Source organism: Elephas maximus, chromosome 6 (assembly GCF_024166365.1).
Source record: "Elephas maximus indicus isolate mEleMax1 chromosome 6, mEleMax1 primary haplotype, whole genome shotgun sequence".
Lineage (NCBI taxonomy): Eukaryota > Metazoa > Chordata > Mammalia > Proboscidea > Elephantidae > Elephas > Elephas maximus.
This window is the reverse complement of record NC_064824.1, coordinates 134,995,809-135,021,862: the sequence shown is the minus strand read 5'-3', so window position 1 is coordinate 135,021,862 and position 26,054 is coordinate 134,995,809. Positions and strand designations below refer to the sequence as shown.

Sequence of the window (26,054 nt, the reverse complement as noted above, 5' to 3'; positions counted from 1 at the left end):
ATATGTGTCCACTTGGGTAGGCCATGATTCCCAGTATTGTGTGATTGTCCACCATTTCGTTATCTGATGAGACTTCCCTATGTGTTGTAAATCCTACCGCTATGATGTTAGGATGGATTGGCGGCAGTTATACTGATGAGATCTACAAGATTAGATAGTGTCTTCAACCAATCTTTCTGAGATATAAAAGAAGCAAGCGGAGAGACGTGGGGACCTCATACCACCAAGAAAGCAGCACCTGGAGCAGAGCACATCCTTTGGACCTGAGATTCCTGTGCAGAGAAGCTCCTAGACCATGGGATGATTGATGACAAGGACCTTCCTCCAGAGTCGAAAGAGAGATAAAGCCTTCCCCTGGAACTGGTGCCCTGAATTTGGACTTCTAGCCTACTGGACTGTGAGAGAATAAATATCTGTTAGAGCCATCCATGTGGGTATTTCTGTTATAGCAGCACTAAATGACTAACACAATGCCCTTCTCCAGGGACTCATCCCTCCTGATAACATGTCCACAGTACCTGAGATGAAATCTTGCCATCCTCGCTTCTAAGGAGCACTCTGGCTGTACTTCTCTCAAGACAGACTTGTTCTTTCTTCTGACAAGCCACGGTACATTCAATATTCTTTGCCAACGTCATAATTCAAAGGCATCAATTCTTCTTGTAACAAAGATTATGGCCTAGGAGACCCTATGGGGCAGTTCTATCCTGTCATATAGGATCCCTATGAGTCAGAATCAACTCGACAGCATATAACAAGAGGGAGGCTGGAGTTCTCAGTGGTGCAAATGGTTAATGCGTTCAGTTGCTAACAAAAAAGTTGGAGGTTTGAGTCCACCCAGAGGATCCTCAGAAGAGGGAGGTTACTCCTATTTGATATGCTCTACTGTGTCTATACATGAACCCACCAACTCCCTTCTCACTTGTTAAATGGCCTACAAATAGTATTTATCGAGTACTTATGTGCTGGGCATGTGCTATTTGCTTTAATTATATTAAAGTACAACTATTTTATCTGATTATTCCCATTTCAAAGATGGGAAAACAGAAATACAAAGAGAAACTTGCCCAAAGTAAGTGATGGGACCAACAGTCAAATCTGATAGGTTGACTCCAGGGCCCCCATTCACAGAACCACTCAAGGGTTCATGCTATAAAAACAACACATCCTATATACAGTGTAGAAGTGGGAGATGCTAGACACATCAAGGGTGAGCCACTGGAAACTGATCCTGGTCCCTGCTCTGCACAGTAATGGAAACCAGAGACTGTTCTGAGTCCCTTCATTGGAAAAGACAAGTTCTCAAGCTCAGGCTAAACTGGGGTGGGCCCCTAGAATCCCCTTCCCATGGTCAATGAGAACAACCTCAACTACTCCAAATGTTTCCCATTTCAAAACAGAAGACTGAAGAGAACGACATGGTAGAGACTGCTGACCACGAACACAATGCCCATTCTCTACATTTCCTACTAGCAGAATCTCGGTGGTGTTCGGGGCGGCAAAAGTGCTCAGCTAAAACCTCGTGTTTTCCAAACTTTCTCCCAACTAACTGCAGTTATGTATCTACCTTGTGGCTGATAAGACCTAAGATGCCACCCTGCCTCGTCCTTCTGCCTGAAATGAGGGCACGATGGCTGGTGCTCTGGCAATCACATTGGACCATGAGGTAACCTGGATGATGGAAGCCGCAATCAGGATGTGAAATAGCAAGAGCCAGCCTTGGACTGGTAACTCCTGGATTTCACTGAGAAAGAAACTACCTTAATTTAAGCCACTGTCTCTCTGTGTCTTGTTCTTTGCAACCATACCTAATGCTGACTGACCAACCATTTGCAGGACCATTTCTCATGCTATATGAAGAATTCAAAGGAAAAAGAAATTTGCTGCCAAGGCAAACTGACCTAACATTCCAGCTACATTTGGGGGGACAAGTAAACTATCCTTGAGATGTGATATCTCTCGTCCTCAAACCACCTGGGCTGAACCCAGTGCTGAGGTGGCCCTGAGGCTCACCCTCATCATAGCATCACTTTGCCAGCAGTGAAAAGGGAAGCAATGGCAGCCTTCAGCTTAGGTCACAGGGCAGTAGCCAGGAGAGCTCGCATCTCTTCCTCCCTAGAGTCTGCATACTATTCCTCCCACATGGTAAACCACAGCTGTGGTGGTTTCTTTAGCTGCAAAACATTCCCAACTGAATGGCTCCTGCAGGTTGCAGCACAGTGAGCTGCTTTTACATGGCCTTTCTAGCCATGATCTCTTAATGCCCACAAAATGATTATCTGGAAGTAGGCAAATAAGGTGTGAAAAACTCTTGCAGAGAATTGACAGTGGCTATGCAAACAAAAAAAAATTTTTTTTTCTTTTATGCAAACAAGGTGCCTGTGGCCCACCACAAGGATTGGTCAGTTTTGCCATCCTGCTAGGCTTAAAAGAACCAATCTCACAGAAGTTGAGGGGGACCTCACAACCATCAAGAGCTAGGAGCGTAGGGTGTCCCTGCACTGAGAACCTTCTAGACCCAGGAGATAGAGAGAGCTATAACACTGCAGGCAGCATGAGATGGCAGCAGCACGGGACTAGCAAATGACCGCAGTGGGCTTGTGGACCCACGGAGTGAGAGAGCTGAGCGTCTTTGAGCAGCAGGCTTCCTGGTGGAGTGAGGTGCCACCAAGCACTTACCGGAGGAGCTAAACGGTAGTAACACTTGCCCAGGTAGGGCAGAGGCCCAGTGGCAGAAGCCAAGAGCTAGGCCTACGTGTGGGAACTGCCGAAAAGAAGCTGTCCAGATTGAAGAACTTATCCTGAGCTGTTCCTGTTACTTCCAAGTTGATTCTGAGCCCAAGCGGCAGCCTGTTACTTTCCTAATAAACCATATAATTGTGAACATGGTCTGCAAGTTCAGTACGTGGGCACTGCAGCGGATTATCCAACTCAGCCGAGAAATAGAGAGGGACAGCTGGCGTCAGAATTGGCAAAAAGGTTGGAAAGTGGAATTATGTTTGACTCGCACCTCATGGAAATCAGCTTGGGGCTGATGGTGATTATCCTTCCCCCTCGTGAAGTTAGAGGACTTCGGATGCTACCGTTTTATAGAGGGAGATGCTCCTCTTTAAGGCTGCAGGTTCCCAGTCCAGAAGTGGCACTCCCAAACGCTTTGCAGGTCCATCATTCCCAGGGCATCTCCCAAGGTCAATAAAACAAACAGCTCCCCGTGGTCCCCACAAGCGCTGCAGCCTTGCCGTCAGGAACTCAAGGAACCCATGCAGGACCACAGCCAGCATTCAGAGCTAGGCTTTTTCCATTCCAAGAAACCCATCAAGTATGAGGCCAACTTCCAGTTGGAATACAGTAGCTTACTCTACTCAGAACGTGCATGCCTCCTGCTCTAAGTTCTACTTTCCACACTGAAAGCACAGTATAGAACTACGTTCACTTCAAAGGTCACTTCTAGTTAAAAGAGTCCACACACAGTGACTTTTTATTTTTATTAGTAATACCAAGAAGGGTATTTTGTATGAAATAAGTTGGTTTCTTCACCAGGTCAAATACATTTTAAGATACTGTGTACAAAACAACACAGGTTGTCCTAAGCGGAAAACAATTGGTTAAAATGAAGCCAGAAGTAGTACCATTATCTATCCTGAAATTAAGAAAAAATTCCCTCAACTTAGAGCCACTGAAAGAGTTAAAGTTCCCTGACGCATATGCATAAACTCATTTTACGCAAATTATATTTTCCAAAAATGGCCACAATAGTATCTCCCACGCCCATGCTCTTCTAAAGGGGACCTGCCGGTCCACCCACTGAGAAGCCACAGTGGGTGAGTGGATTTGTGACTACTCTGACAGAGTACAGTGTCAGAGAAGTGGCACTGTGACTTATGAGCTTAGGTCAGATAAGGGGATGCAGCTTCTGCCCAGCTTTCCGGGGGAAGCCAACCACCACATAACAAGTCCAACCACCGAGACTGCAGTACTGGAGAGGCCATGTCTGGTTCCTCCAGTCAGCACCTCAGCTCAGTTCCCAGCCAACAGCCAGCATCAATGGCCAGGTGCGTGAGAGAGCCATCTTGAACATCCAACCCAATGGAGCCTTCCTAAGACTGCAGCCCCAGGTGGTATGTGATCACAGCCACATGAAACCCCATGAAAGAACTGCCCAGCTGAGGAGCCCTTCCCAAATTCCTGACCCAGAAGATTACATGAAGTGGTTGTTTTGGGCCTGTTTGGGGTCAATTTGTTATACAGCAGCAGTAACAAACACGAACTCTCCTGGGGAGGTCTCCAACTATCTTGTCTGGTAATCAAACTATCTTGTCTCTTCATTATAGTAACTGGCAACAAATAGTGCACAAAACAAATATTCCAAAACTCAGGAAGAGTTAAGAGAATCTGGAAATGAGTTTCTCAAAACAGATAGAGAGAGCAGTGGCCACAAATGGAAGACTGAGCAAATGAGAATGTGAGAAAGTAGAATCAAGAGAGACAGGAACAAACACCCCCAGGGCAGTAAGTGGGAAATTCCTCAGGTAGACGTCTCCTGGTTAAGCAAATGGAACATTCCATTACTAAAATGACCTAGATCCCCCTAAACCGCCCATTCCACTCTCCAGTTTTTTTTTTTTTTTTTTTCCCTGAGCAAACAGTCTAGTTTGGGAGTTGCATGTGGGCTCAGAAGGGGCATGCTCAGAGGGGACATGTCTGTGGGCACGAGGAGGGGAGCTGACTCACGAGTCACAGAAAGGGAGAAAGTGAGCTTCTGTCACAGTCAAAGGAGGAAAGACGTTTGGCAAACTTACCAGTATTTACCTTGACCTCTGCGTTCTCAAGTACACAGCCAGCTAGTGTTCCAGGGCCTGGCGGAAAAAGCCCGGCCGTCTCCATGTCTCAGGCACTCACTCGGAGCTTTTCCATGGTGCCAAGAGGGACGGTTTAGCACCAAGCTCAGCCTTCATGAAGGCAAGTACAAGAGATATGCTCCAACAGAATACAGCCCTGTTTTATTTAAGTTCTTTATTTTCCTCCACGCTGGCAAAGTTCCGAGGAAGCTTAAAGTTTTGTAAACATTTTAACTATCCCTCTTCCCCACCCCCCACCTTCTGAATTTACAAAGCAAAGGAGAGCCAGAGTTCCGATTTTTAATGGTTCCCCGTCTCCTCATGCTATTTGATCCAAAAACTATATACACGTTTGTAGCAGTCTCTGTATAGTTATTGTACACATTTAGGAGGGAGGGAGGCAAGAAGGGGTAGGGAGAATGGTGATCCAAAATAAGAAAAATAGAAACCAAATAAAATCATCCAAAACCAAACTGCTCTCAGAGCAACTCCAGCCTCTTTCAGGCATTGAGGACAGAAAGAAAAGGTGCTGCACAGGGGAGCCACCCAGACCACGGTGCTTCTCCCACAGGACAGCTGTCCAATGGCTCCAGCCCCAAGTGGGATTGGCAATCCCGGTAGTGTTCTGTGGGGGTTGGTGGAGGCAGGACGAGTATCTGGTTATAAATAGGGCTTGAATACATTTCTATCTGAAGCGAAGGGCTGTGAGGAGGCCGTGAGCAGAAGCTAGAGCGGGCTTCCCCGCCCGCGTCTCCCTTCCCTCCGTCCCACCGCATTCTCCTGCGACGTGGTTTCCACAGATGAAGGTCTTAAAGATGGTCAGGTTTTGTATGTTCTCTTTTCAGAAAAGGCAAACAACTTGCCATTCCAGAAACTTTCAACGAAACCTTTTTGGGGCCACAGCAAGACACACATACAATACTCTGAGGAACCAGATGAAATTCCGAGCTTTTATCAGAAGCAAAAGTTTATCCCTATCCAAAATGAAATTATACAAATTCATACATATGGTAAAGATCCTAGCTGCCTCTTAAACGAGACAAATTTTCAGCAGAAGGGCCCAAAACAAACTGGTCCTAGTCCTCTGAAGTAAAAATATTTATGGAAAAAATCAGTTTTTTAAGAAAGGAAAATTAAGAATAAGTCTCTCCCCCAGGCTATAGGGTTTCCTTTGTCCAATCGGGTAGGAGTCTGCCCCGGGGAGAAGTCAGCGTGCTTGGAAGTCACTATCTAATGAAGAAAGCATCTCAGAAAGAACAGGCAAGGGGGGTGCGACAGCAAACCAATCCAATCTAAACTCCACCCCACTGGGGTCCCCTGGGACACAACCCCACAGTCAGCTGTGGTAACATAACCGCAGGACTGAGAGGGTTCTGCCCACCTCAGGGACACTCCCACCACAGTCCTTGGGCGCTGTGGACTGACCAAGGTCTACCGACCATTAACGCTCTTCATGATTGCACCAGTCAGGCCCCCTTGCCCTTAAGGAGGGAGAGAGGAGGAGGAGAAAAGTGACAAGAGAAGGCAAGCTGCTACCGGCAGATCCCCACACTCTCTCAGAGACAGTCGAGGAAATCACGGCACAGGAAACACGTGCTGCCCAAAACCAGCCTTGTTGGGGAGGCCTCCCAACTGCCACCCCCGAGACACATAGTCTGGTCCACTTAGCTACAGTCTGAGATGCTCACCAACAAAAACTGTTTAAAGAATCTTGGACAAAAAGGGCCAGAAGAAAAAGCCTGAGATGATGGGTTCTGTGATCTGCTGCAGAGTGGTATAGAGCGAATGGAGAGTGAGTGTTGTGTCCAGAGGTGGAGGAACCACGGTCGGCAGACAGGAGAGGAAGGCCAGTCCACTGGAGGTGCTCAGTAGTCATCCAAAGTCTCGATCTCGCCCATGTTGAGCCGCTCCGATGATGCATTTACTGAAAAACCTGCAGGGAAAATCTGACTATTAGTGACCACAGCCAGATAACCAAGTGGCTCAAATTCCAGGTACGTAAGTCTCTTACTTTACAACATACCACAGGGACACTAAACAGAGAGAGAAGAAAGAAAAAGGTCAGAGCAGTGTTTGTTTTTGTTTTGTTGCCCTTCCAATGAGAGGTTCTGCTTTTATTCATCTTTTGGGGTTCTGGCATAATTGGGAAGGAAAAAAAAACAACAACAAAAACCCAGCATGGCTGCTTAAGAAGAATTGCAGACCACTGCCCAGGAGAGTCTAGAGAAGAGCCTGTGTGTGTGTCAAGGCCAGGCTGGACTGGCCCTGGGGATCCTGGGGGACAGTCTGTTCAGGAGGTGCACTGTGGGGAGGGGGCACCCACTAAGTACTCTGTAACTGTCTCACCACATGGCTTGAGCGGCTGCGGCATCTGAGTGGAGTAAATGCCACCTCAGCCCCAGGCGGACTTTAACAGGAACACTTTCCACCCGGGGGATTTCAGGACAGACACACTACAAGGTCCTCCGTGCCCTCACTATTCTTTCTATCCCACAGGAGAGAGAACAGTAAGACTAAAGTGCTTTACTCATCTCAAACTACTGTAAATAGATCTGCAAAGGAAAGAATTTCAGCTGGTAATATTTGATGAAGCAAAATGGAACCCAGGGTTTGGCAGAGCAGTACTAGCATGCCCATTGAGGGCAACACGCAGCGCCCACAAACACGACTGACCTTGGAACACTACCACCATCAGCCACGGGCATGCGATTCTTTAATAAACTCCCTAATCAGAGACTGATACAAATCATTGCTAAAAAGGTCCCTTTGAATGAGCGGCTCCCCAAAAAGCAACTCGTTTCATCTACACTAAATAAAATCTCAAACTGTTTTAGCTGCTATTTAAATACCAGAAAGTAAACAGGCGATGCTGTGCAGGCTAAATGCAGTTCTGCTCATTTTATTTGGGTTTTATCTCCCCTCCTTTTTGTTCTTTCATGTTTGAGTTTTCAAACACACACTCATTTGAAATGTACCAATAATGAAAAATGCCTTACATAATAAACAGAGCTTAAATTGCACCCTTGACTCAAGAATATCATAATTTGAAAAAATAACCACGCCTATTTATGACCCAGGGAAGCTGTGGTACAAGCTGCCTGCAAGGCCTAATACAGGGAGAGGCTAGGATCCCAAACCCCATCCTGAATTCTACCCCTTCAACGGTGTTCCCATAATCCTCAAGACTTGTTTCCTTTGAAAATACTGAAAGGCTTAGTGTTCATATTTCTTAAATAAGTCTTAGTTAGATAAGTGTAAGACACTAAAGAGCAAAGAGGCTATGAAGTGAGCTATTACTCCATTCTGAGACAGGCTTTTCTCTGACTTCACATGTTACCTCAAAGAATAACAGACGAATGTGACAGAAACAATAATGAGCTACATTGTTGTTATATAACTTTTTAAAAACTAAATTAATTTTGATCATGAAAAGACAGGAAGGGAGGAAAAGTCTGGGGTGAAAAACAAAAAGCTAACAATTATTCAACATTATAATATGTTGATTACTGGGCTAGGCTATTAGTGGCCCTTCTCTTTTAACCATAATTAGAAAAACAATAAGGTGGGCACCTACCCTCCCCACTTGACAGAAGGGAATGCTCTGGGAGATCGGAAACCCAAAGCAATACAAACAAGGAGTCAAGCGCGGTCACCCAGCTCTAAAGACCGAGCAACAGGACTCGCTCATCCACACGATTTAAGGTCTGAAAGACTGTTCTCACAAGCTGGTTCACAGCAGCTCACAACAGCCACCTGGTTGCTCTGTAAAACTAGAGGAAGACACTAGAACCGAGTACAATGATAATTAAGATGAGGCTGGTGCTCCCTCTGCTGGTTTGTTTTAGAAGCAAAGCTCTAAAGTGACTTTTTCAATAGATACTTTTAGATCAAATTAGAAACTATTTTCCCATTCTTGCCACGGGCAACTTGTGACTGGGGGATATTCACTCATCTGTAGATAGATAAGGCATATATTAACAAAAAATAATAAACGGAAATGAGGAGCTAAGGGACAGAAATTGGCATTATCAGAGGAATTTCCAGAGAGGGGTTTAACTGAACAGAAATTTTCGTTAAGATGGTCCATGTAAGAGCCCATCCAAGTGACTTTCCTCAGTGGTTTGTTGAACACTTTTACTTGTGTTTGTTATTTAGCCTGTTTAATTTTATTTCACTTGGAAATACACAGATTCCTTAAACTCTGTCCATACAACAACCCTTGAAGGGGTTTTCATATCCCTCTCCTAGGTCTACGGTAGGCGGTGGCATCAGATACAGACTTTTAAGTCCAAGCGGCTTCACCTTACTGTCAGAGGAACCTTCCCCTGACAGCCCACCCTCAAGCTCCACAGCTAAGTAACCAGCAGGGGCTTCTCTGCTAGGACCCACGGGGAGAATTTAAGGAATGCTTCTCCATCCATGCACACACATTTTTGTCAAACTTTCATAAAGTTCTGAACAGTTCCATCCACCCTCAATCAACACTAACTCTTTAGGCAGGGAGAAGAAGAAAACAGAATTTCACCAGGTCTCTATGTATCCAAACCCAGCTTCTGGGCACCGACCCCAAAGGGCAGTCCTCCAAGTTAGGTCTCTGTTCCTATCATTTTGTTTTTTCCGGAACAGGGAACAGCTCAATGAACTTACAGATCCTGCCAACCACCGAGCAGAATACAATCCACTCGCTGTGCGGGCTCTCAAACTCTGTCGCACGGTATCTCCATTTGAGGTCTCACGGGCATTTCAAACTCAGCCGGCTCAGCACTTAAACACAGCGTCCTTTCTCCATATGCCTGCCCCACTGTCCGGTGCTCGCCATTTCAGCAATGGTAACACCCTCCATCCTGCTGCTCACGCCAGAGACCTTTCCGTTCTCCTTGTCCAGCTGACTCTATCCCCTGAATTTCTGAAATTCATCTAATTCTTCTCCACCCCCAGCACCAAAACCCTACCCCAGGCCACCAGTATCTGTCACCTAGTCTACTCCCGCTTGACAATAAGCTGACTGGCCAACAAGCCCATTGTATTCCAGACACTATGGTTTTATTACAGCTTGTGGATTTCCACGTTCATAAATGGAGAACAATTTTAATTTCACCTTTCTCTGAGAGGCCGTTTTGGCCAATTTAAGAGCCACAGGCAGCCCATCAGCTTTGCCTGTGCTGTTTATTATTTCTAAAACACCATTTCCCATCCTCTCTGCCAGTCTTTCAAAGCCCTGATTCAGGTGTCAATCTTTCCGTGAAGATGTTTTATATGAAGACAGTGGTCCTCAGTGTGGGACAAGAACAGCTATAGGTAACACAGAACAGTGGAAAGAAAACAGGCCTGCTGTGAAATCCCAGCTTCACCGCTCAGCAGCCGTGGGCCCCTGGGAAATGGGCTAAAACCTCTGAGCCCTGGTTTGTTCGTCCGTAAAACTGGGGCATCGCCTCTCGGGCAGAGTCATTCTGAGAATCCTGTGACACCCAGAGTGGACATCCACAAATACTGGTTCTCTTCTTGGAACATCTGGTAAGATTTACAGTCTGCTACCACGCAAATGAGCATTTGTGTTTTTAAACTACTTTTACTGCTCTCCATTAGTATTATTTTCCAACGCAACTGAAAGATCCTCCAGGGAAATTCATATTAAAGAAGAAACAATGCTTCAGAGTTGAAAGCTGCACGCAATGTGCTGGGCTAACTTTCCTCACTCCCTACAGCACAAGAGGCGCAGCCTCGCCCTGAGATGCCCGGTAAACACCAGCTGCTCACCAGGAGTCGGCTGAGAAGCGCACTCTGCGTGGCAACTCACGTGTAACTGTTATCACCTGCAACGCCCAGCACCCCGTGAGGCCTCGGCCTGTGCTCACCTAATAAACTGGGATCTGCTCGCACCATCTTCTGCTTTTTCTTCTTCTTGCCACTTTGTACAGCCTCAAAGTTGGATTGTTGGTTGTTGCTTTGATTGGTTTGAAATACTGAATGGAGTGTACTGTGGTTCACCCCCCACACAGGGTCCTGTGGGATAAGACAGCACAACGGAGGTTACAGTGGGTACAGCTCTGCCCCCCCTTAGAGGGGGCTGTTTTACCCTCCCATTACCAAAGGGGAGTTTAAAAAGAAAAAGCTCAGCATGGTTCTGGAAATAATGAAATCAAGAGCAGGCTGCTGAGCCACTACTTTCCTTCATGTGTGACATCTCCCTCAAGCCCTGTCCTGGTATCTGTCAAGACTTCTCTAGGGTATGTGGAGTCCGCGCCATTCACTAGGAGACTGAACATAAGGCAAGAAGTTGTAAACAGACGTCTGCACTCTGGCAATTTGCGTGCCTCGCCAACCCCAAAGCCGAGGGTTCCTTTGCTCTCTGGGCCCCAGGACACAGAGGACAGGCTGCAGACCACCTGGCAGCAGACCACCTGGCAGCATGTTACCAAACAAGACTGATGTTGTGTACTTTATTCCTGCCGGCAATAACTGAAGGGACCTGGCCCCAAAACATCGTCCTTACACTTTCTACCAATCGGAGAGAGAAAGTTCAACTATGAAATAGTCCACCAGCCACTCACACTTACTTGGTCTTATTAGGGCGCTTCACTCTACTTTGGAATTGGCTTCGACGAGCCCGCTGAGGGCTGGGGTGGTGGTAGTGGGGAGGGGGCGAAGTAGTAGAGAAAGCACCAGGGAAGAACAAGCCTGTCTGTGTGTGTACTGAGCCTCCACCTCCTAGTCCAGCACACGGGGTGGCCACTTCTCACACACACAGGCCCTCTGGATTACTACATGACGTCTTCTCCTTTGATGCTTAAGATGTTTTTCCTAGTGCTCTGCCCGTGTTTACATCTTTCACTTTCCGTTAATTTATCCCAGTTAGCCCATCCGCTCAAGTGGATTTTAAACCTCATTGTATCTTCCACATCCTCAGAGAGTATGTACCAAATATTGATTATTTGTAAGGGAGAAAGTACAGGATTACAGGATATAAATATTTTTAAACCTCTCCAAGAGCCCTGCCAACTTGTCTTTCAGCAAGTGTGTACCTTTTCACATCCCCACCAACACCACACCAAGTGTAGGACACCAAGGGTAGGACACGGTCCCGGGGACAGCAGCTCGGAGCACCAGAGGGTGAACACGCATATGTGTTCATGACTCACAGCCAATGTATAGGCTGGGGCGTGGAGGAATTTGTGGTCTGATTAAGGCAGATATAGGATCAAGAAAAACGAGGCTGGCATGCCTAGTACACGATGAATGGTTATATTTGTTATTTGGGGAATTCACAAAGGCCTCTAGACATATAATTTGAAAATGTTAAGTCTACCAATTTTTGCAAGTTTTGATTATTTTATATTCAGAAGTGGCCTCTGCTTTAGTATGCATTTCCTGGTCGCTCAGCACTTACAGGTATTGAGACTCACTCACTCACTGAGCCTCCGGCCTCATTTCACCCTCCTACCTGCGGCGGCGGCTGCGGCTGCACCTGCGGCGGCTGCGGCTGCTGCTGCTGACGCTGCTGGCTGGCCTTCTGTTTGGCACGGCGCTCGAGGAACTGCTTGGCAAACTCCTTGGCCTCAGAAGTATCTCCTAAATAGGCCCTGATATAATCATGGACTTCATAAGGAGATTCTACTTCTTTCAGGAAAGAAACAAACGTGGGAACTGCAATATGGGAGGGGAGAAGACATAAACGGCAACAATAATGAAATACCACGAACAAAATAGTGTCTGTTTTTAACAGACTGTCACGCCTAACACAGAAGTTAATGACTGAAACTTGAAAGGTTTGCAGCTACTATCAGTGCTCCTTAATCTAGAGACGGAAAAATGCTACCATTGCAATGCCAAAGTTATCTGCAACCCCACAGGGTGGAAACGAGGGTGTGCCACACGTCTGACTTCACTAACGGTTAGCTGACTGAAACAGCTGCTTGCCTAAGACTGAAGTGATCTGGGATTCAAGCTTTCTTTCCTTAAATTCAATTAATATTTATTCAGTGCCCTGATGTGTGCCAGGCACCACAGCAGAGACTAAAGATAACAGCCAACTCTTCCTGGAACTTTTAATCCACTGATAGCATATTTCTAGAGAGAAATCGAATGGAACACGTGAGCAGCATGGTAAAGCAGAAAAGCACAAGTATAAGAGTTAGACAGACCTGGGTTTAAATCCTGACTCTGAACTCTGCTGGCTGTGGGACCCTGATGAGTTGCTTAATCATTCTGAGCCTCTGTTTCCTAATTTATAAAATGGAGATATCACCTGTACTGTAAAGGTACCTTATAAAATGACTGTAAAAATAAAATAAATGGGGTAATAGACGTTAACCCCTAGAAAGAGTGCCTTGCACTTGGTAGGTGCTTAACAGACAGCAGTCACGGCTATTATTTACTGCTGTTTTCTCTGTAAACTTCCAGACCATTAGATGTTCTGTTACAATGCTACAACGGAACCCTTCAATTCCTTTAGTGCTCTGTTTGTAATAGATTCTTGATTTTAGACAGAGGTCCCTAGGTGGTGCAAACAGTCGACATGATCAGCAGCTAACCGAAAGGCTAGTTCAAGTCCACCTTAGAAGAAAGGTACCTTAGAAGAAAGGCCTGGCAATCTACTTCTGAAAAATCAGTCCGTGAAAGCCCTATGGACACAGTTCTACTCCGACACACAGGGGGTCTCCATGAGTTGGAGCCAACTCGATGGCAACTGGTTAGGTTTCAGATAAGATAACGTGAGGTAGGCTGGTTCCACCTGATTCATCAGTTGTGGGAATTCTTTCCACAATATGCCGACCGATCTCTGTCCAGACACTTGGAGAGGGGCAGAGGACTCTCTTTGTGAACAACTACCTACCAGCAAGCTTTTCTTCAAGTTGTGCTGATGCCCTTTCACTTCCACACATTGGTCCTGGCTATATCCTACATAAAGTCATGTGACATGCTCTGTCACATGACCCACCCACCCCCAACAAAGGCCGGAAGGACACAATGTCACATCACCTCACTCTTCTCTTCAGGTTGACCTTTTCCTCCACCATAAAGGTTGACTTACTGAGGACTTAATCCAGCTGGCACTGACACTGTCCCTCATAAAGTGGGGAGTATGAAACGAGGACCTCCTCTGTCCCGTGCATCACTAAGACAGCTTGAGATGGCCACTTCCTTTTGACAACCACTGATCAAGCTATCTGAGCTTAGCATTACACGGCTTTTCTCACAAGTAAACAAGAGTCAGGTTCTTACAGCAGGTGTAGGATGTGACCTCCGCTAGATTTCACCTTCTGAGTTTTGGCTCATTGTTCCCATCTGCCAGCCTCCCTGTGGGTTCTATCTCTGCTGTTCCACATGCCGGGTTCCCTCCCGATTCTTACCATCCAGGTTATTTGCCGTGTTGAGGGCATGAAGCATCTGTTCACACCACTGGGTGAATCCATCCTGGACTTTATTTACTCCCTGAAAGAGCTTCAGCAACTTTTCTTCTTCTTCCACTTTCTTATGCTGCCGGTTAGACACACCTACAGATTTACTGAAGCAAAACAACAGGGCGATATTATATTCCCAGAAACTGTTACTCCTATAATTATACTACAACACCATAAATAGATAATGTTTTGGCAACACTGGATGACTGTCCAGTAAACCAATGAATGTTCAACTCCAAAAAAGAAAAAAAAAAATTCAAATATTTGGATTTTGGGAGAAGGGGAGGAATACTCAATATCGCCTTAAAAATCTAGCCTTAGAGGAGGCAGGGCCAAGATGGCTGACTAGGTAGAAGCTACCTCGGATCCCTCTTGCAACAAAGACTCGGAAAAACAAGTCAATCGATCACATACATGACAATCTACAAACTCTGACCATCAAACACAGATCTAAAGAGTTGACCTGAGTGACAGAGACTCAGCCAGCGCAAGCAGGCTGCACACTGACACAGCTAAAGAGAACGAGCAACCACGGGGAAGCAGTGACTGTTTTCAGAGCCTGGAGCCAGCATCCCAGTCAGAAAACCTTTTAAAACCTTGGCGCCAGGCTTTGGACTGGACACAAGGGAGCTGAGCACAGCATCCAGAAACGGCACAAACACGGACATAGCCCTAGCCCCCAGAAGTGACCTCGGGGGAAGCCCAGCCAGTGCACACAGGCAGCGCAGCGATGCAGCTGACAGGAGGAGAAGTCACTGGGAGGCAGCGACTCGTTCTGGAGCCAGGAGTGCGGCATCCCAGCCGGGGAAACTCGGCGCTGGGCTTTGGACTGGGAGTGGAGGAACTGACCACGGCGTCTGAGACAGCACAAGCACAGGACGCGGGCCTGACCCTCGGGGGCAATCTCGACCCAGCCAACAGGCTACACACCCCTTGGGAATCTCAGATAAAACAGTCATTGCCAAGCAAGATAAGTAACTTTGTCTATATTCCGGGGTACTACTCTCTCCTATCTATCTGATCCCTCCCGTCCCCTTCCCAGGTGGGCTTCATTAACTTTGGAATCTCCTGGGCCAGAGAGTGAAGTGCTGTGCGTTTTTTTTTTTCCCTAACCCATTCTCCTGGCCTGAGAGAAGCAGCTACAAAAAACCCAGGGACCAAAAATCCTTCCCTGACTTCCCGAAATTGGAATAAAAATACAGAACCAGCTCCACCCAAGCATACACGATCCACAGTCTTGGGCTTTCATCCCTACAGGGAACAAGGTGGCTATTATAATGCAAAGGCAATTCTGATAGTGATCTGACTGTAATTGTTTTAGCAGATTACTGGAAAGACAAGTTTCCCACGTCTGATATCTCTGCATATTCAACAGAGCCCTCACTGACCCACAACAGGGAACTGAGGGCTGAAGCTCCCCCCAGACCACCTAGCCTCCTGCTTTAGGAGTCTGAGGATGGTGACACCTACTGATCCGTAGAGGTACATGCATTGGGTGCCTAAGGTACAGCTGCAGAGCCCACCCACCAAAGTGCTTTAGGTGTGCTTTGAGACACACCTACCTCACTGGCACTTGGGGGAAGCCTGTCAGCATCCTGCCCCCCCGGGAGTGTGACCCCTGCTGCTACTAGACGCTGGTGCACACAACTATCACCACTACTCCTCTAAGTGAATACGTGACAGTCTACACCACACACTTGGTGACCCAAAATCAGATTCTACTCAAGAATAGTGAATGGACTCTTAGACTTATATATCTGGTAAAAGCCCAAACCACCTGGAAGTAGGACATAAGTGATTCAAAGGCTACAACAATCAGGACAGTGCAATCTAGTAGCCCGTCTATGTATATTGAAAGAATACAAAACAAGATAAGACTCAGTGAGCAAATATAAAATAAATCATTACAATATCTTATAGATGACTCGGAGACAGCAGTCGATATCAAACCACATAAACAAGCAGACCATGATTGCTTCTACAACTCCCCAAATTAAAGAATCAAAATCTTTCCCAAATGAAGATACAATCCTGGAATTGCCAGATGCAGAATATAAAAAACTAATTTACAGAGTGCTTCAAGACATCAGGGATGACCTCAGAGATCAAATAAGGCAATCTACAGAAAAAGCCAAAGAACACACTGATAAAGCAGCTGAAGAAATCAAAAAGATTATTCAAGAACACAGTGGAAAAATTAATAAGTTGCAAGAATCCATAGAGACAGCATTCAGAAATCCAAAAGTTTAACAGTAAAATTACAGAATTAGACAACTCGATAGGAAGTCAGAGGAGCAGAACCGAGGAGTTGGAATGCAGAGTGGGGGAGGGGGAGGATAAGGCAACTGACACCAATGTAGCTGAAGAAAAATCAGATCAAAGAATTAAAAAAAAAAAGAAACCCTAAGAATCACGTGGGACTCTATCAAGGAGAATAACTTGCATGTGATTGGAGTTCAGGAACAGGGAGGGATAACAGAAAATACAGAGAGAATAGTTGAAGATCTGTTGGCAGAAAACTTCCCTGACATCATGGAAGACGAAAGGATATCTATCCAAGATGCTCATCGAACCCCATATGAGATTGATCCAAAAAGAAAATCACCAAGACATATTATCATCAAAATTGCCAAAACCAAAGATAAAGAGAAAATTTGAAAAGCAGCCAGGGATAAAAGAAAGGTCTCCTACAAATGAGAATCAATAAGAATAAGTTCAGACTACTCAGCAGAAACCACGCAGTCAAGAAGGCAACGGGATGACATATATAGAACACTGAAGGAGAAAAACTGCCAGCCAAGGATCATATATCCAGCAAAACTCTCTCTCAAATATGAAAGTGAAATTAAAACATTTACAGGTAAACACAAGCTTAGAGAATTTGCAAAAACCAAACCAAAGCTACACGAAATACTAAACGAAATTGTTTGGTCAGAAAATCAATAATATCAGATACCAACACAACACAAGGTCATAGAACAGAACATCCTGATATCAACTCAAATAGGGAAATCACAAAAACAAATAAAGATTAATTTTAAAAACAAAACAAAAAAATGCTCAAAACAGGGAATCACTGAAGTCATCATGTAAAAGATCACAATAATCAAAAAGAGGGATTAAATACAGGTGGCATGGAACTGCCATATGGAGAGGGATACAAGGCGATATAGGACAATACAAGTTAGGTTTTTACTTAGAAAAATAGGGGTAAATACTAAGGTAACCACAAAGAGGTCTAACAATTCCATAACTCAAAATAAAAACCGGGAAAAACATAATGACTCAGCAAACATAAATTCGACTACTATGAAAATGAGGAACACACGATTTACTAAGAAAAACGTCTCAGCACAAAAAAGTAAGTGGAAAAATGAAATTGTCAACAACACACATAAAAAGGCATCAAAATGACAGCGCTAAACAAAACAAAAAAAAAAAACACATACTTATCTATAATTACGCTGAATGTAAATGGACTAAATGCACCAATAAAGAGACAGAGAGTCTCAGACTGGATAAAGAAACACGACCCGTCCATATGCTGCCTACAAGAGACACACCTTGGACTTAGAGGCACAAACAAACTAAAACTCAAAGGATGGAAAAAAATATATCAAGCAAACAACAATCAAAAAAGAGCAGGAGTAGCAATATTAATTTCTGACAAAATAGACTTTAAAGTTAAATCCATCACAAAAGATAAAGAAGGACACTACATAATGATTAAAGGGACAACTGACCAGGAAGATATAACCATATTAAATATTTATGCACCCAATGACAGGGCTGCAAGATACATAAAACAAACTTTAACAGAACTGAAAAGTGAGATAGACACCTCCACAATTATAGTAGGAGACTTCAACACACCACTTTTGGAGAAGGATAGGACTTCCAGTAAGAAGCTCAACAGAGACACGGAAGACCTAATTGCTACAATCAACCAACTTGACCTCATAGACTTATACAGAACACTCCACCCGACAGCTGCAAAGTATACTTTTTTTTCTAGTGCACATGGAACATTCTCTAGAATAGATCGCATATTAGGTCATAAAACAAACCTCTGCACAATCCAAAACATCGAAATATTACAAAGCATCTTCTCAGACCACAAGGCCATAAAAGTGGAAATCAATAACAGAAAAATAAGGGAAAAGAAATCAAATACTTGGAAACTGAACAACACCCTGCTCAAAAAAGACTTGGTTATAGAAGACATTAAGGAGGGAATAAAGAAATTCATAGAATGCAATGAGAATGAAAATACTTCCTATCAAAACCTCTGGGACACAGCAAAAGCAGTGCTCAGAAGTCAATTAATATCGATAAATGTACACATACATGAAGAAGAAAGAGCCAAAATCAGAGAACTGTCCCTACAACTTGAACAAATAGAAAGTGAGCAACAAAAGAATCCATCAGGCACCAGAAGAAAACAAATAATAAAAATTAGAGCTGAACTATATGAATTAAAAAAAAATTAGAGAACAGAAAAACAATTGAAAGAATTAACAAAGCCAAAAGCTGGTTCTTTGAAAAAATTAACAAAATTGATAAACCATTGGCCAGACTGACTAAAGAAATACAGGAAACAAATAACCTGAACAAGAAACAAGATGGGCCGTATCACAACAGACCCAACTGAAATTAAAAGAATCATATCAGATTATTACGAAAAAGTGTACTCTAACAAATTTGCAAACATAGAAGAAATGGATGAATTTCTAGAAAAACACTACCTACCTAAACTACAACAATCAGAAGTAGAACAACTAAACAGACCCATAACAAAAAAAGTGATTGAAAACGTAATCAAAAAACTCCGAACAAAAAAAAGCCCTGGCCCAGACAGCTTCAATGCAGAGTTCTACCAAACTTTCAGAGAAGAGTTAACACCACTACTACTAAAGGTATTTCAAAGCACAGATAATGATGGAATACTACCTAACTCATTCTATGAAGCCACCATATCCCTGATACCAAAACCAGGTAAAGACACAACAAAAAAAGAAAATTACAGACCTATATCCCTCATGAACATAGATGTAAAAATCCTCAACAAAATTCTAGCCAATAGAATCCAACAACACATCAAAAAAATAATTCACCACGACCAAGTGGGATTTATACCAGGTACGCAAGGTTGGTTTAATATTAGAAAAAGCATTAATGTAATCCACCATATAAATAAAAACAAAAGACAAAAACCACGTGACCTTATCAACTGATACAGAAAAGGCATTTGACAAAGTCCAACACCCATTCATGATAAAAACTCTCAGCAAAATAGGAATAGAAGGAAAATTCCTCAACATAATAAAGGACATCCATACAAAGCCAACAGCCAACATCATTCTAAATGGAAAGAGCCTGAAAGCATTTCCCTTGAGATCGGGAACCAGACAAGGATGCCCTTTATCACCGCTCTTATCCAACATTGTGCTAGAGGTCCTAGCTAGAGCAAATAGGCTAGACAAAGAAATAAAGGGTATTCAGACTTGCAAGGAAGAAGTAAAATTATCTCTATTTGCAGATGACATGATCTTATACACAGAAAACCCTAAGGAATCCTCCAGAAAACTACTGAAACTAATAGAAGAGTTCGGCAGAGTCTCAGGTTAAAAGATAAACATACAAAAATCACTTGGATTCCTCTACATCAACAAAAAGAACATCGAAGAGGAAATCACCAAATCAATACCATTCACAGTAGCCCCAAGAAGATAAAATACTTAGGAAAAAATCTTATCAAAGATGTGAAAGACCGATATAAAGAAAACTACAAAGTACTACTACAAGAAACTAAAAAGGACCTACTGAAGTGGAAAAACATACCTTGCTCATGGATAGGAAGACTTAACATAGTAAAAACGTCTATCCTACCAAAAGCCATCTACACATACAATGCACTTCCGATCCAAATTCCAATGACATTTTTTAATGTGATGGAGAAACAAATCACCAACTTCATATGGAAGGGAAAGAAGCCCTGGATAAGTAAAGCATTACTGAAAAAGAAGAAGAAAGTGGGAGGCCTCACTCTACCTGATTTTAGAACCTATTATACAGCCACAGTAGTCAAAACAGCCTGGTACTGGTATAACAACAGGCATATAGACCAATGGAACAGAATTGAGAACCCAGATATAAATCCATCCACATATGAGCAGCTGATATTTGACAAAGGCCCAGTGTCAGTTCATTGGGGAAAACACAGTCTTTTTAACAAATGGTGCTGGCATAACTGAATATCCATTTACAAAAAAAATGAAACAGGACCCATACCTCACACCATGCACAAAAACTAACTCCAACTGGATCAAAGACCTAAACATAAAGACTAAAACGATAAAGATCATGGAATAAAAAATAGGGACAACGTTAGGGGCCCTAATACAAGGCATAAACAGAATATAAAACATTACTAAAAATGACGAAGAGAAACCAGGTAACTCGGAGCTCCTAAAAATCAAACACCTATGCTTATCTAAAGACTTCACCAAAAGAGTAAAAAGACCACCTACAGACTGGGGAAAAATTTTCAGCTATGACATCTCCGACCAGCGCCTGATCTCTAAAACCTATATGATTCTGTTAAAACTCAACCACAAAAAGACAAACAACCCAATCAAAAAGTGGGCAAACGATATGAACACGCACTTCACTAAAGAAGATATTCAGGCAGCTAACAGATACATGAGAAAATGCTCTCCATCATTAGCCATTAGAGAAATGCAAATTAAAACTACGATGAGATTCCATCTCACTCCCACAAGGCTGGCATTAATCCAAAAAACACAAAATAATAAATGTTGGAGAGGCTGTGGAGAGACTGGAACTCTTATACACTGCTGGTGGGAGTGTCAAATAGTACAACCACTTTGGAAATCTATCTGGTGCTTTCTTAAAAAGTTAGAAATAGAACTACCATACAACCCAGAAATCCCACTCCTCTGAATATACCCTAGAGAAATAGAAGCCTTTACACGAACAGATATATGCACACCCATGTTTATTGCAGCACTGTTTACAATAGCAAAAAGCTGGAAGCAATCAAGGTGTCCATCAACGGATGAATGGTTAAATAAATTATGGTATTTTTTTTTTTTAATTCACACAATGGAATACTACGCATTGATAAAGAACAGTGACGAATCTGTGAAACATTTCGTAACATGGAGGAACCTGGAAGACATTATGCTGAGCGAAATCAGACAGATGCAAAAGGATAAATATTGTATAAGACCACTATTATAAGATCTTGAGAAATAATAAAAACTGAGAAGAACACATTCTTTTGTGGGTAAGAGAGAGGGGATGGGGGGAGGGTGGGAGAGGGTTATTTACTGATTAGTTAGTAGATAAGAACTAGTTTAGGTGAAGGGAAAGGACAATACTCAATACAGTGAAGGTCAGCTCAGCTGGACTGGACCAAAAGCAAAGAAGTTTCCAGGATAAACTGAATGCTTCGAAGGTCAGGGGAGCAAGGGTGGGGGTTTGGGGACTATGGCTTAAGGGGACTTCTAAGTCAATTGGCAAAATAAATGCTATTACGAAAACATTCTGCATCCCACTTTGAAGTATGGCGTCTGGGGTCTTAAATGTTAACAGGCGGCCATCTGAGATGCATCAATTGGTCTCAACCCACCTGGATCAAGGGAGAATGAAGAACACCAAGGTCACACGATAACTATGAGCCCAAGAGACAGAAAGGGCCAAATGAACTGGAGACTTGCATCATCCTGATACCAGAAGAACTAGATGGTGCCCAGCCACAACCGATGACTGCCCTGACAGGGAGCACAACGGAGAACTCCTGAGGGAGCAGGAGAACAGTGGGATGCAGACCCCAAATTCTCATAAAAAGACCAGACATAATGGTCTGATTGAGACAAGAAGAATCCCGGCGGTCATGGTCCCCAAACCTTCTGTTGGCCCAGGACAGGAACCATTCCCGAAGACTACTCATCAGACATGGACGGGACTGGACAATGGGCTAGAGAGAGATGCTGATGAAGAGTGAGCTACTGGTATCAGGTGGACACTTGAGACTGTGTTGGCATCTCCTGTCTGGAGGGGAGATGGGAGGGTAGAGAGGGTGAGAAACTGGCCAAACGGTCATGAAAGGAGAGACTGGAAGGAGGGAGTGGGCTGACTCACTAGGGGGAGAGTAAATGGGAGTATGTACTAAGGTGTATATAAGCCTGTATGTGACAGACTGACTTGATTTGTAAACTTTCACTTAAAACACAATAAAAATTATTTTTTAAAAAAATGGGCCAAAAAAAAAAAAAAAAAAATCTAGCCTTAGCTGCTCCATTCCAGCTTGTGATTACAGAGCTTCTATTCAGAGGAAATTATTCACTCTTCCTATGTGCCCTTAGGTAAGTTGCTTAACTTTGGCTAAGTCTGTTTCCTCGTCAGTAAAATGGCACTAACATTCCTTAAGCAGATCAAAGGCCAAGAGCAAGAGTGCCTGGAAAAACACTCAATAAGCTGGCAGGTGCTTGCTGTCTAATTCCTAACGTACCAGGCCCTCATATGAGAAGAAGCAATCTGACAACACTAGCATTTGTTAAGTAGTAACTATGTACCAGGCACTTCGCTAACTACTTCACGAGTATTCGTGTAATCTTCACAATTACACCCGTTATCATTATTATCTTCATTGTACACAGGAGGGAACTGAGGCTCAAAGAGGTTCCATCTTGCCCAAGGTAACAAAGCTAATAAGTGGTAGGGCTGGGATCTGAACTCATGTATTTAATACCAAAATCCATGCTCTTTCAACATTTTAGGATAAGGAAAGAAAGATGAAGATGAAATCACTACTTTATTGTACAGAGGTATTTATAATACTCACTATATAGCATAAAACCAACACCAAACCCATTGCCGAGTTGAATCTGACTCACAGCGACCCTTATAGTATAAGTAACATAAAATTTAAATTTAGAAACAATGCTAAGATCTACAGAACACCTTAGGGAAATGCTCAGCAACAGAAATATTACACTACTCCTAAGATCTGGAGAACACCTGAGAGAAATGCTCAATAACAGAAGTATTACACTACTCCTAAGATCTGGAGAACACCTTAGAGAAATGCTCAACAACACAAGTATTACACTACTCCTAAGATCTAGAGAACACCTTACAGAAATGCTCAAAAACAGAAGTATTACACTACTCCTAAGATCTAGAGAACCTTAGAGAAATGTTGAACAACAGAAGTATTATACTACTTCTAAATTCAAGAGAACACCTGAGAGAAATGCTCAACAACAGAAGTATTACACAACTCCTAAGATCTGGAGAACACCTTAGATAAACGCTCAACAACACAAGTATTACACTACTCCTAAGATCTGGAGAACACCTGAGAGAAATGCTCAGCAACAGAAGTATTACACTACTCCTCAGATCTAAAGAACACCTTGGAGAAATGCTCAACAACAGAAGTATGACACTACTCCCAAGATCTAGGGAACACCTGAGAGAAATGCTCAACGACAGGAGTATGACACTACTCCCAAGATCTAGAGAACACCTGAGAGAAATGCTCAACAACAGAAGTATGACACTACTCCTAAGATCTAGAGAACACCTGAGGGAAATGCTCAGCAACAGAAGTATTACAGTACTCCTGAGATCTGGAGAACACCTGAGAGAAATGCTCAACAGCAGAAGTATTACACTACTCCTCAGATCTGGAGAACACCTGAGAGAAATGCTCAGCAGCAGAAGTATGACACTACTCCTCCGATCTGGAGAACACCTGAGAAATGCTCAACAACAGAAGTATGACACTACTCCTAAGATCTAGAGAACACCTGAGAGAAATGCACAACAAAAGAAGTATCACACTAGTCCTCAGAACACCTGAGAGAAATACTCAACAACAGAAGTATGACACTACTCCTAAGATCTAGAGAACACCTGAGAGAAATGCTCAACAACAGAAGTATTACACTACTCCTAAGACCTGGAGAACACCTGAGAGAAATGCTCAACAACAGAAGTATGACACTACTCCTAAGATCTAGAGAACACCTGAGAGAAATGATCAGCAACAGAACTATGACACTACTCCTAAGATCTAGAGAACACCTGAGAGAAATGCTCAGCAACAGAAGTATTACACTACTCCTAAGATCTAGAGAGCACCTGAGAGAAATGCTCAACAACAGAAGTATGACCCTGCTCCTAAGATCTAGAGAACACCTGGGAGAAATGCTCAACAACAGAAGTATGACACTACTCCTAAGATCTAGAGAACACCTGAGAGAAATGCACAACAAAAGAAGTATTACACTAGTCCTCAGAACACCTGAGAGAAATACTCAACAACAGAAGTATGACACTACTCTTAAGATCTAGAGAACACCTGAGAGAAATGCTCAACAACAGAAGTATGAGACTACTCCTAAGACCTGGAGAACACCTGAGAGAAATGCTCAACAACAGAAGTATGACACTAATCCTAAGATCTAGAGAACACCTGAGAGAAATGCTCAGCAACAGAAGTATTACACTACTCCTAAGATCTAGAGAACACCTGAGAGAAATGTTCAACAACAGAAGTATGACACTGCTTCTAAGATCTGGAAAACACCTGAGAGAAATGCTTGACAACAGAAGTATGACACTGCTCCTAAGATCTAGAGAACCTTAGAGAAATGCTCAACAACAGAAGTATGGCACTGTTGCTAAGATCCAGGAAGTGGTTACCACATGGGAGGCAATGGGCTAATCGCTCAGCAGCAGAAACAGTCTCAGAAGGGGTCCCTGGAAATGATACAGATGTGTTTCTACGCGGAAGAAGGCAACCATCGTGATCGTGACTTCGTATGCTTAGACACAGATGAAAACAACACGTACGGACTAACCAACTCCCTTCCCTGCACCCCTCCCCAAACAAACAAACACCACCCACCAAGGAGCAAGAACTCGATCGTTTTGAGCCCTACCTGAGACTGGCGTTTTTATTTTTATTTGTTGAATTCCTAGGTCCCACTTCTTTCACTGCATCATCCCAGAATCCCATGTTGGAGTTTTTCGTGTCCGCATTACTCCAGATACTACTGACCAGGTCTGATGCCCACTGGTTCGGGGGACCTGTATTTATCGAGCCCCAAACAGAATTCCCAATGCTGGTGTGTAGGTTGGAATGCTGTTAAAGAAACAGATGACAATGTTTAATACCATGTAACAATACTGAAAGATTTAAAAACAAGCAGCCCACAACAGTCAGAAAAGGTAACTGGCAGGACCAGCCCAGGGGCTGACGGCGAGGGAAGCGGACCCACCGCGCTATTCCGGGCCCTACTGGGCTGCTGCTGCTGGTGCTGCTGCTGCTGCTGCTGCTGCTGCTTCTGCATCTGCCGGACCTCCTCCTGCTGTATCTCCAGAAGGGATTTTGTGGTGCCCGCGGGCTTGCTGACATTGCCCCAACCTGACAGTTTCTGCTGCTGCTGCTGCTGCTGCTGCTGGAGCGCTTTCATCAGCTCCCTCTGCTGGCGCCTTTGCTGCTGAGCAAAACCAGAAGCTAGCTCAGGATTCCCGTTCTCAGGCGACCCTTACAGATGTCCAGTGCGCTACACACAATTAAATAAAATACTCGGCTGGGTTACTCCCTCTGCTGCGAATACAGATGTGAACTGTCAGAGGTACTGAGAGGAGAGGAAGAGATCTACTTCTTAAAAATTAAGTAAAGCCCCGCCAAAATGACAAAAAAATACACGTTTTTAAAAAACATAAGCCCACAGTTATGGACAGAGGGAACAAGACAGACTTAAAAACTGCTAAA

The 26,054-nt window shown here is 43.8% G+C and overlaps 1 protein-coding gene across 2 annotated transcripts in view; it reads right to left on the bottom strand.

Moving 5' to 3' along the window:
• Positions 1-3,471: 3,471 nt before the first annotated feature.
• The window catches only part of GIGYF2 (GRB10 interacting GYF protein 2), a 147,146-nt gene continuing 124,563 nt past the window's right edge, over positions 3,472-26,054 (bottom strand). The window contains exons 24-29 of one of the 2 annotated variants that reach the window (XM_049888462.1): positions 25,555-25,776; positions 25,216-25,418; positions 14,189-14,343; positions 12,280-12,482; positions 10,694-10,841; positions 3,472-6,771 (exon numbers count right to left, since the gene is read on the bottom strand). In XM_049888462.1, coding sequence (XP_049744419.1) covers positions 6,704-6,771; positions 10,694-10,841; positions 12,280-12,482; positions 14,189-14,343; positions 25,216-25,418; positions 25,555-25,776 — 999 coding nt within the window. In that variant the 3' untranslated portion in view covers positions 3,472-6,703. The remainder of the gene's footprint in view (positions 6,772-10,693; positions 10,842-12,279; positions 12,483-14,188; positions 14,344-25,215; positions 25,419-25,554; positions 25,777-26,054) is intronic. The other variant, XM_049888463.1, reaches the window with a different exon arrangement.